We start from the raw sequence: 11,439 nt of genomic DNA, 5'->3' as shown, positions 1-11,439 counted from the left end.
TTTTCTCACGTGACTTTCATTTATACGGCTATTTAAATGAATTCCAAATAATTTATTTCAGTTATAGCCTCAACATAAAATATAACTACATTAACATAAACTATCCCAGACAATTAAGACGTGAAAGCTAACATTCAGTCATGAAAAAGCTACAGTATATGTCTGATTTATATCTCGAGTGAAAGTTATTAGAATACAGTTTCTATTTTAAAGCTACTGTGATCAGGTAACATTATTTACAGGAAATGATGCAGTTTATTTCTCATCATTTAAGCTTGACAGCAGGTTTCATGTCCATGTCGACATTTTGCGCACCAAGGGTTAGCAAAACCACACAGTTTCCATGATCATGATTTCAGTGTCGTCTAAAAAACACAAATCCATCGTCCAAGAAAAACTCAGTAAATTGAGTTTACACTTCACTTGCAGCAGGCTTTCCTCCTCACAGGCTGAGCACTGAGGACGACTGTTGTGTCTCTCACTGTGTCCTCCTGCTCCATTAGCACCCTGAGTGAAGACAGAGAACAGAGCACGAGCCAATCAGATTAATTTAAAGTTCAAGTAAGTACAAAAAGGCCATCTGCTCTGTATCCGATGACGAGTGGGCAGTGTGCATTCCCTTTATTATTACCATAGATATTTGACACACTTATTTGATTCACAGCCTTGATCTTACCTGGCCAGGTGTGTCAGGGACTCGGTCACATTCTTGGCAGTGTAGGCACTGACCTCAGAGAACATCACCTTGTTTTCCTGCACAGGATATTAAAAAAGGAAGTCAACAAGAAGAGCAGCGACTTCTGATTACTTTCAATGTCGATAATCTGTTGATTATTAATTAGTTGTTTGGTCAATAAAATGTCAAAACATGTTGAAAAATATGGATCAGTGTTTTTTTCAAGCTCAACATGAGGCCCTCAAATGACTTGTTTTGTGCTCAACCAAAACACATTCAGTTTATTGTCATAGAGGTGTAAAGAAACCAGAAGATATTCACATTTAAGAAGCTGAAATCAGAGAATTGTGGCTTTTTTTCTTTAAAAATGACTCAATTATTGATTATCAAAATAATTGCACATAAAATGAAATGAACAAGCTTTGAATGAAACTCACATAAGCCAGTTGCTCGGCCTCTTTGAATGACACCTGTCTTTCATCATCCATGTCCATTTTATTGCCCAAGAGGAGGATGGGGATCCCTTCTCCTGCTGCTTCCTGAAAAACAGTAGTGCAATGATTTAGTTCAGCCTTTTTTCACAGAAGATATCGATCAGAACAGTCTGTGCTTTTCCTCCAATAACAAGTTAAAACGTTTGACACATGAAAGGCTATGTTGTCGCAAGTCTACACATGAAGGAAATAAAGAGTCGCAGAGGACTTCCTGGGTCAAAGGTCAGACCTGGACGTTAGTGAGCCAGGGTATCACAGCCCTGAAGCTCTCCTCCACGGTGACGTCGTACATCAGCACCACGCCGTCTGCCTTACGGAAGAACTGCTTGGTTATGCTGCGAAACCTGCGGCAACGACAGAGTTTGACTGTCACCACTGGGTTTGCAAAGGTGAGATATTTATGTTCTGACACAATTGTTTTTATTATTATCAGATATAACAACCCTTAAAGGAAAGAAAACTTTTTTCTGGATGAACGCTTTATTATATTGTCACAAAATATTATGTCCTGAACACATAAAACTTAATATAAACTGGAAATATATAAACACTGATGAAAAGTAACTAAGTACATAACTTAAGTACAAATTCAAGGTACTTGTACTTTAATTGAGCGTTTACATTTTCTGCTACTTTACACTTCCACTCTACTACATTACTACTACGTTTTTTAATGTACTTCTCACTACATTTATTTAATAACTTCAGTTACTAGTGACTTTTCAGATTGCATGTTGCATCAGAGCCAAAGTAGTGCATTTTTAAATCAGATTTATATCAGAAAAATGCTGAAAATCAGATCTTATAATCGACTAGATGGATAATCAGTCGATCCATAGTGAGCTGTGTTATATTACATTTTTCATACTAAGGAATGGTGGTAAACAATTTATACAAATATCAATATTACATCTATTGAATATAAGTGTATTATGACTTTATTATCTCAGCAAACTTGCAAATCCAAGTTATGTTTTAGGTTGAATATCCTTTTTTGTGTGTTTTTTTCTGTCTATAAAATAAATAGAACTCACCTCTCTTGACCTGCCGTGTCCCAGAGCTGCATTGCGACCTGCATATTGTCCAGGGTTAGTGTCTTCACACTGTAGTCAATACCTGAACATAATCAACACAGTATAATCAGGGCGTATTAATAATTTCATAGTAGGAGAATGTGGCTGCACTGCTCATATTAAGCTTAAATCCACTGTGTTTTCACAGAGCAACAAAGCCAAACATGGCCAGTCGGGGGCACCACTAGTGAGTTGTGATACAAACTCATTTAAGAGTAAAAAGGGGGGAACAAAGTGGAGATAACAAGGCTTTGGTGAGGGGTTGGGGAAAGATGAAAGCGAGGAGAAAAATTCATCAGAAGTGACATAATCTGCAGTACAATGTGTGCCAGGGCTCTCAGACAGGCAGTGTGACTTCACAAGCCCTTTCATGTGATGCTAAGTCGCCCCGCCGATCTTCTGTGTTAGCATCCACAAACACACATATGCACACACACGTGCCACTCGGGTTCGGATCGGCTTTTGTACATTACAATATAACATCATGACAGTGTTTTTCTTCTCACCCACAGTAGCGATTGTGGAAGGGTGGAAACGGCCCTCACAGAAGGAGCGGAGCAGGGACGTTTTGCCTACGCTCGAGTTGCCGACCAGGACCACTTTAAACAGACGGTCCGGGGCAAACAGTGCGCCTTCGTTTGGCTCCTGAGACGATAAAACAGGAAAAAGTTAATTTATCTGGCTCATTTTATAACATGTTTTTATTAAAGGATAACTTCACCAGTTATACAGCTTTGAGTGTGTTTACAGGTCTTGGGGAGTACTATTGAATATATGGAAAAAGTAGTATAAAGCCTTTTTGTGGCTCCAGAGGAAGCTGCATGTAATCTGATAAATTTCCTCCAGTGATGTCACTCTGTTGCACTGTGGGTAATGTAGGCAACAGGTTTTGAAAAGGGAGAAGAATGCCTGGAATAAAAAGGCGGTAGCTCCGGTTTTGCTGTATCGATTTTGATAATTTGTGGGTTTTTTCTCAAAACCTGGTGCCTACATTACCCACGATGCAACTGAATGACATCACTTCAGTCAATCTATCAGATTACATGCAGCTTCCTCTGGAGCAACAAAAGCCAGTGTTCTGAGGACCTTATTTCCTCTGAGAACATCTTGTTTATTCAGTTATGGAAAAAATGAATATTTCTGAGTTTGTTTTATTATCTCATTAATATTGTAAATACTATACTTCTTCAAAACTACATAGTGCCCCTTTAATATGTGAAACTGGTGGCTACCCTTTAAGATCGAAAGGTATTGTGGACATACTTGCTGGGTCTCCTTCCCGACAGGCTGCCTTCTTGGAGACATCCTAAAGCGGGATTTCCTCGCCATATAAGCTTCTCCCAACACAGGGACTACAGCCCGACTAGAAGGTGGCGTGGCAGCCATGACAACACTTGTTTCGCTGTCACTCTGAACTTCCTCTTCCTCCTCTTCTTCCACCTCGTCCTCCTCCTCGCTGAGCTGATGCAGCAGAAGTTGCGGCCCTCCTAGGAGCAGGTGGGGCAGGTGGTCCTCCTCGATGGAGATGACTCGGCGGAGGGGCCACCCGTCTGGAGGGCCGTCCAGGACCTCCTCTTCCACCCCCGTCTTCTTCTCGATTTCCGCTTTCTCTGCTTTCTCCGCTCTCACTCTGTCTTTCCCCATCACCCTTTTCGCGGCGGATGTCTTGGTGGGCGATCTTTTAGCCTTTGCTCTCACATCGTAAACTTTGGGTGGAGCAGGACTTGCATAACCGTTTACTAAGTTATACTTTGCTGCAGGGCGTTGCTGACATGCAGGGGCGCTGACGGTGGTGGCTGAGGAGGACGGGGCGGTTGGGGTGTCATCCTCACTGCAGGAGGAGGAAGCAACAAACACGATTTGAAGGTGCTCTATAGGCAAAGCCTCCAAAGACTGGTAGGACCCGTCCACCAACAGTGGGGCTCTTTGAAAAACAGAGGAGAAACAGAGGATATACTGGATCAATCCACTTGACTGAGATGAAAATCTGGAGGCCAAAAGCGCTCAAATGTTTCTGAGTTTGGTCTAAAAACTAAAGTGTTAATTCAGTTGATTTTTGTAAGTGAATAGAATCAGATATCCTCTGTTTTTCCTCCTCTGAAACATGATTTTCACATCACGCCGAGGCTGAAATTCCTTGTCACACTCTGACAGAGATGATTTGTGTTAAAGAGAGCTGAGAAGATAAATGAATCACCTTTTCGCCGGCTGGCTGGTGTCATCGAATAAGTTGGCGAGGCCCGCTCTCTGCTTCTGCTTCTTCCTGAGCGAGGTCCGTGGCTTATTTAAACAAAAGGGGATGTATGTTTGTGTTAGAGAGGTATTTTATCAATGACAGATGCAGCTGCAGTGCAGTTAGATCAAACGTATACTCACTACACCGCAGCATATGTCGCGCTCGTCTTTTAAATGTTTGTTCATCTCTCTGGAAAGATCGAAAAGGGGAATTAACGAAAAAAAGATGGGTGAAAAGGAGGCACTGAAGCATGAGAAGCACCGACTCTCTCACGTAGTCTGCAACCAGATTTGTGAGGTTTGCCAATTAGGACTGAACCAGAAGCCAAAAAAAATCATTCCTACCCTGGTTTGATTTGTTCTCAGGGGATGTTCTTATCGTACCTGAGGAGATCAAGCTGCTTCATGAGACTCTGCTTCTCTCTCTGCAGTCCCTCAGTCACTCTGTACATTTCCCTAGAACAAGAAAACAAAGTGAGCGTGTGCGTTTGTAGTCGTATAAAACTTCCTTGCTTCATTGGTGCCTACATCTCTTTCTCCTGGTGCAGCCGGGCGGCCTGCTCCTGCAGCATGGCCAGCTGGTCCTGGGCCAGCGACAGCTCCTGGCTGGTGCTCTCCAGCGCCCGGGCCAGCTCGTCGTTGGTCATCTTCAGCTTGACGTTCTCCACGTAGCTCTCCTGCTTCTCGCTGTTCAGCTCGCGGCACTGGAGCTCTAACTGGAGAGAAATGCACTGATGCTGGGTGAGTGTACTTATAGAGGAAACAAGGCTCAGCATGAACTGCATGTTATCCATCTCGGTTCACGTCGATGTGTTACATCATTATACTCACTCTTTTCTGCTTCTGGAAAAGATGGTCCAGCTCTTTCTCCTTCGAAGACAGCTGGTGCTCCAAGTCATGGCTGCGCAGCTGAAGACGCTCAGAGTCCTGAGGAAAAGGTTAAAGGTCAGAGGGTTGACGAGCAGAAACAAAGATCCCCTCCGCACATGTTTTAAGATATGTAAGTACATTTAATATGAGACAATTTAAAGGAGACCTATTATGCTTTTTCGTTTTTTCCTTTCCTTAAGCGTTTTATTTAGGTTAAAAGTCTGCGCCAACAGAAACTCCTCTCTCCCACAGAAAACACTGCTCATGAAACGCCTCGTCAGTAGTCCCGCCTTTAATTCTGTGACTCCATGCTACATCACCATGTCACACATTTGCGTAATGGCACTCGCGGCTCGTTTGGCACGTGAGAATCAATTTAGCACGACTGCTCTGTTGTTGTTAGCGGTGCCGGGTCAGGCGTGTGTGAGCTGACCAATCAGAGGAGACTGGGTATGGGGGGGGGGGGCTTAAAGAGACAGGAGCTAAAACAGAGGGGGAATACAGAGCTGCAGCACTGGACAGTACGAGAAAACCGATGTGTTTTTGAGAACTAAAGCATGTAAACCTATTCTAGTAGTAACCTAAAATAGAATTATGACCCTAAAAATGAGCACAACATGTCTCCTTAAAGACTTTCACTTCTACCATAGTCACATCTCAACACAATATATTTACTTTTACACTGCAGAGTGAAATTCAAACATCCAACTGAAGTGACAATAAGCAGGTTTTTGAGTGGAGGGGGAGAAAACACAGACAACATTTTGTAAAGAACAGGAAATGACTTCTCTGACGTTATTCTGTCGCTCAAAGAGGTGCCGCTTTGTTTGGCTTTGTTCATGTCGAGCTCCCGTACCTTCAGCAGCAGCCTGTCTTTCTCGTTATTGATCTGCGCCTCCATCTCTTCGTATAAATTACGGATCTCGCTGTCGTGTGTCGCAGCTTTCCTGCAAAAGAGGGACGTTACTAGATATCAGACATACGACAGTTTTCAGGGCTCGTGGTGAATCGATGATCCAGGAACAGAGCAGCATTGTTGTCTAGGTTGAGCTTAAGATTGCATTGCTCCCTCTGTATCTGCAATAACATGTAAATACTCAAAACACACACACACACAGCAGCTGACTTCACTTTCAAAAGAATACTGAGTGGTATTTACATTCCCTCTGACAATTGTTAAGACCCCAACAGCCAATTAGTAAGGTCTAGAGGAATAACAAGCTGTTGCACAGTACCATGCAGTGCCATGAGAAAACTACCATACCCACTAAATCACACTGATTTCAGCTGCAATTTGCCGTCATCTTCAAACATGTTTCTCTGCGTATCATGGGAGTAAATCTATACCAACCAACACATATTATACTATATATTACTTACTGCTTTTCATGTCCCCATCATGCAGAATATTAATGGATTTTCACAACAGCAGACTTCAGATTAGTGGTCATTTGACACGGATAAAGGGGTTGTTCTATAGAGACTTACAGGTAAATCCATGCAAACACTCTCGGGCTGCGGGCCTGGCGTGGCGCAGTAATGTAAACACACGCACATAAACCCTTTAGGCAGCCAATTAGACAGCAGAACATTTGCTTCATGTGGTACAGAAAGTACTTAAACGCTTTAAGTGTGGGAACCAATTGAGAATTGTGGCCTTTTTAACCCAGGATCCACTCTCACGGCTGCAGCACCACGTTTCTTTTAATCCCTGCGCTTTCAGTTTGATTCTCCAGCCTGCGTACCATATGTTAATGTATTCCTCCTCTCTTCATTCCCTCGCTTCCAGCTTCGTCTTGTCCCTTTGTTTTTATTTTCATTTCATCGCCCGCCAAGGCAAAGAAGAGCTTCACTGGATAAAATGCCACTAAAATACGTCATAAAGCAGTGAATACAAGGTGTTTCTTGCATGTAATAATACAAAATCCCACAACTGGAGGGAAAACAGCCTTAGCCAGGAGAGTATGTGCACTACCTCTGGAGGGCGCTCTCCATCTCCTTCTTCTCCTGGTGGGCCTCCTTGATCTGGGAGGTGACCCTGGCCAGGAACTCCTCAAAATTGGACAAGAGGTGAGGCTCATCTCGCCTGAGCTGGGCCCAGAGACTGCGCACCTCGCCTGCACTGGAGAGAGGAAGATGAGTAACATTAAACCACATGTCAAGTATGGATTATGGCAGTCAAACAACAGATTCTCATGTGCAGAAAGCACAAATAATACATAAAACACAAGGATTTGCAGTGATTACACTCACTCCTCAAACACATTACTGGCCCCCAGGCTGTCCAGCAGCATACAGAAGTGCTTCTCCTCCTCCTCATCAACTCCTGACAGCTTGGCCTCCCATTGGCTCTGATAAAGAGCTTCCTTGGCTCTAAACACAGGACCGGGAGCCTGATTTTGGTCATCAACCACAGAGATCCTCCGGCCATGCAGGAACTGACCTGAGATGAAACCACATAGCATGTTTGAGATCCTCAGAAGCATCGTTAGTTTAGCTTGGTGTTCAATTGGGAGATGCCAGTGTACCGCTGCCTTGATCAATTAGTTTTTCTGTATTATTGTGTGACTTTGGTGTTTTAAAGGGTTGGTGTGGATCTGAACTAACTCGCCAAAATAAAATACCATAATGTTGAAAACCAATCGGAGCCTGTCAGTGACAAAATCAAGCAAAAAGACCCCAAAATATGTGAAAAGAGGGTCAGAAGTAAAAAATACCAGAATTACTCTTTAAGCCTACAACACAAAACAAATGGCATCCATGTAAGTGATTATCTGAGTTCAAGTCAACCGTTACTTGTCGTTGTCGTCATTTACTCGACGTTTGATTGACAGAAAGATGTTCAAACACAAATCAAACGCGGCTTTATGAACCAAACTAACAGCAGGACACCTACTGAATCCAGAGGAGAATGCCTCCAGTGTGAGGTAACCACTGCCGGCTGTATCCAGAGAGTCAAACACGTCCTCCAGCTCCTCCGCAGACAGAGGCAGCTCTCTGTGGAGCCTCTGCCATGAAAACATAAACACACAGGACATTTCAATGCGGTTATACTGAACCGAACAAGAATTACCATCAATTAGACACATAGTACACATTTTACTATGGATGTGGTTAGAGTTAGATTACAAGCAATTTAGTGACGCTACAACTAAACACATGGAGCCTTACAGAGCAAGCATTTATTAACATATACTGAAAAATGTTATGTAGTTAAAAATACATTTTAATATATGGAAAGATTTCACATATATTTAACGATACATGACAACATACTGGATATTGTAATTTTGCTTCAAGATAATATTTGCTAAATACATGAAATACTGATATTATTTACAAATCTATTATTTTAAACATATGTCGCATAATTTACTAGATAATATGTATATTTTCAGAAAATGTATGGTATTTAAACAGCAATAATTGGTTCGTCAATATATGAAGAATATATTATTTTATTATTTATGATATATTGTTTGATAACATATTTTGTATGTATTATTCGATAATATGTATATTTTTTAGAAAATGTTTTTTTTAATAAAATATATAAAAAATTGGCAAAAATTGGTATAGTTATTAGTCAACATATACAGAATATATTATTTTATATAATATATTATTTAATAAAGGATATATTGAGCATATGTTACTAGATAATATGTCTATTTATAGAAAATCGATGGTATTTTTCCACAAAATATATTTTCTTTAAAACGGTAATAATTGGTATATTCATTTGTCAACATATACAGAATATATTATTTGACATATACAACAGTACATTAAAAGTACATTATTAAATATATATTTCAATACTAACTAATTTCAAACATAAGCTTCTTCATGTCGCTGTTATATGTAATTACAAGCTGAAAATACTGTCACACTGCAATACCGTTTGACATGAATAATAAACTAGAATATTAACACATAAGCTCTAAATAAATGTAAATATATTTCTGTTAAATCTTTCATATCAGGCTCTGTGTTGTTGTACCTAAAGTGCAGAGCAAACACTGGAACAATGATGCTGCTCCATGTGTCACTGTACAAAGCTTTTCTTGGAAACCCTCAACACAAACAACAGCAACAAAAGGCCCAGCGCTCACAAGGGCCCTGTCCTAATTAACTGACAACACAGCTCGGACAATGTTAGCGCTTTGAAGAGGCTCGTGTGTTTTGTTCCTGCCCTCGTCCTTCATTAAAGCAAGTGAAATAATGAGTGTTTGTGTGTGTGTGTGTGTGTGTTTGTGTGTGAGCTGAACCTGCATTACACTCTAGCATTTCCATCAATGGTGCCACTCTGCCACTTCACTGGCTGTTTGAGCGTGTTGAGTGGGTGAAGTGCTTCTTTAACAGTGATATAACACACGGGAAAAATATATAAATACATATATCAGAAGCAAGCATTTCCTGCTCGCCATTCACTGCCGTTGCAGCCCCGCATGATGCTGAATCACACCGCAGGTAAAAGCGTATCCTCTTCACCCATTCTTCTTCCTAGTGGAGGCTTAATGCATTCACAGAGCGTGCATGCATTTAAAAGGACAGACTGAAACACTGAATAATGAGACTGTGGAGGACAAACAAACCTCTCTTAAAATCATTAACGGAAAAGTTCAGCTAAAAATAAAAATTCAGTCATTATATAGCCAGCCCCGTACTGATGAAGAGAGGGGTGAGGTTTTGTAGTCCACGAAACATTTCTGGAGCTTCGCAGCTAAACAGTGTTGCAGCGTTCTCCTAAACAACTGAAGCAGATGGGGACTTGTTCTAAAATGGTTAAAGGTGCAATATGTGAGAATCGGTCAAATTCATCCTGCAAACAAATGGGGGTAGTATATCACCATGGTAACCATTTACTGCAGCTAACTGTAGCTGACGTCAGTAAGTTAGCTCATTTAGCAATGCAGCTAGCAATCTGGACTGTGAGCTCGGAACACCAGGGAGGTGCTGTGGTTGTTTACACAGCGAGGACAGGAGCTTTGGACCACCAGGAGAGGGCTAGCTGGTTAGCATGCTAACTAGATATCCCTGCAACACAATCCTCCTAATGCTTTTAGCTTAGCAGCTACAATGAAGATTGCAATAGGCTGCAAATAACATGTTTTCAGATCAATTTGGGGATTGAGACTTTATCAGCCAGCAAACAGTATGGAAGTGGAAGCTGCAAAGAAGCTGCAATTTTTTGATAAAGGTAAAACGTGTGACAAAACAGCATTATAGTGAAGTACTGTAGGTCTGCAGAGACGCCCTGGCCTACAAATGTTGTTCTCCAGATGTTTGTTTTTGTACATATACCAACAAAAGTCACATCATCACAAATTTTCAATAGTTTTTTTCTGCAAAAATGAAAATTGTGACGCAAAAAGGATCATTCCCAATAATTGGGAACAATTTTGATAACTAATTAGGGAAAAAATTGTAGGTTTCAGACTCTTAAAGGTGAATATTTCTACTTTGTCTGGTCTTATATGATAGTTAACTGAATATCTTTGCGTTTAGAACTGTTGTTCCGACATTAAAAGCATTTTTAAAACACTACTTTGAGCTCGTGATTGGTATTTACCACAAATCTTTTAATATTTTATAGATTATTCTTTAAGAAAATAATCCTGAGTTGCAGCTTTAAATCACGGCATCAATATCTCTCCTGATAAACTGGACAGTTTACAGCTCTGATAGAGTGCAGACTGTACAAATGTGCTCTTAGACGTAGCCACTCCATCCCACCTCAATCTAATACACACATTTTAACAACACACACACACACAGCCTTCTTCTCTAACCCTCATATCTGTGCGGGTGATGAAGCCTTTGCCCTCCACGTCGCAGGTCCTGAAGAACTCCTTGGTCTTGTCCAACAGGGTGATCCGTCCCCAGTCCGAGCCCCTCTGCCCTGCACTCTGTCGGAGGCCATTCACCCTGCCCTGCTCCTCCATGTCTAGGACTCTTCTCAAGCAGCACAGTCTGTAGCATGTACTTCAACGGCAGTCAGGGGTGGAATCAGACATCAGGCCTCCTCACTGGCCTTGTATCCAGTGCTCTGGGGCACTTGCAGTCGCCATGACGACATAGACAGGAA

At 41.5% G+C, this 11,439-nt stretch overlaps 1 protein-coding gene across 1 annotated transcript; it reads right to left on the bottom strand.

Annotated features, from left to right (window-relative positions):
- Nucleotides 1-350: 350 nt before the first annotated feature.
- On the bottom strand, nt 351-11,296 carry cracr2ab (calcium release activated channel regulator 2Ab). Its single transcript, XM_073480407.1, has 17 exons — nt 11,144-11,296; nt 8,245-8,356; nt 7,602-7,791; nt 7,324-7,470; nt 6,205-6,295; nt 5,310-5,405; nt 5,007-5,194; nt 4,863-4,934; nt 4,620-4,668; nt 4,441-4,523; nt 3,507-4,074; nt 2,750-2,888; nt 2,205-2,286; nt 1,400-1,514; nt 1,114-1,215; nt 677-753; nt 351-507 (listed from the first exon to the last, which is right to left on the bottom strand). The coding sequence occupies exons 1-17, from the start codon at nt 11,294-11,296 to the stop codon at nt 420-422; spliced, it is 2,352 nt and encodes a 783-aa protein (XP_073336508.1). The 3' UTR covers nt 351-419.
- Between the last annotated feature and the right edge of the window lie 143 nt (nt 11,297-11,439).

The sequence above is a fragment of the Pagrus major genome, chromosome 14 (genome assembly GCF_040436345.1).
Source record: "Pagrus major chromosome 14, Pma_NU_1.0".
Classification (NCBI taxonomy): domain Eukaryota; kingdom Metazoa; phylum Chordata; class Actinopteri; order Spariformes; family Sparidae; genus Pagrus; species Pagrus major.
Note: the sequence above shows the minus strand (reverse complement) of the source record. Positions and strands in the feature narration are given on the sequence as shown.

Excerpts from the sequence above, each read along its gene's own strand:
- cracr2ab (XM_073480407.1), bottom strand. The coding sequence starts at position 11,296 with ATGGAGGAGCAGGGCAGGGTGAATGGCCTCCGACAGAGTGCAGGGCAG. Across the intron at positions 4,935-5,006 it reads CTGCACCAGGAGAAAGAGAT|GGAAATGTACAGAGTGACTG; the intron begins GTAGGCACCAAT and ends TTCTTGTTCTAG. Across the intron at positions 1,216-1,399 it reads CCTGGCTCACTAACGTCCAG|GAAGCAGCAGGAGAAGGGAT; the intron begins GTCTGACCTTTG and ends ACTGTTTTTCAG.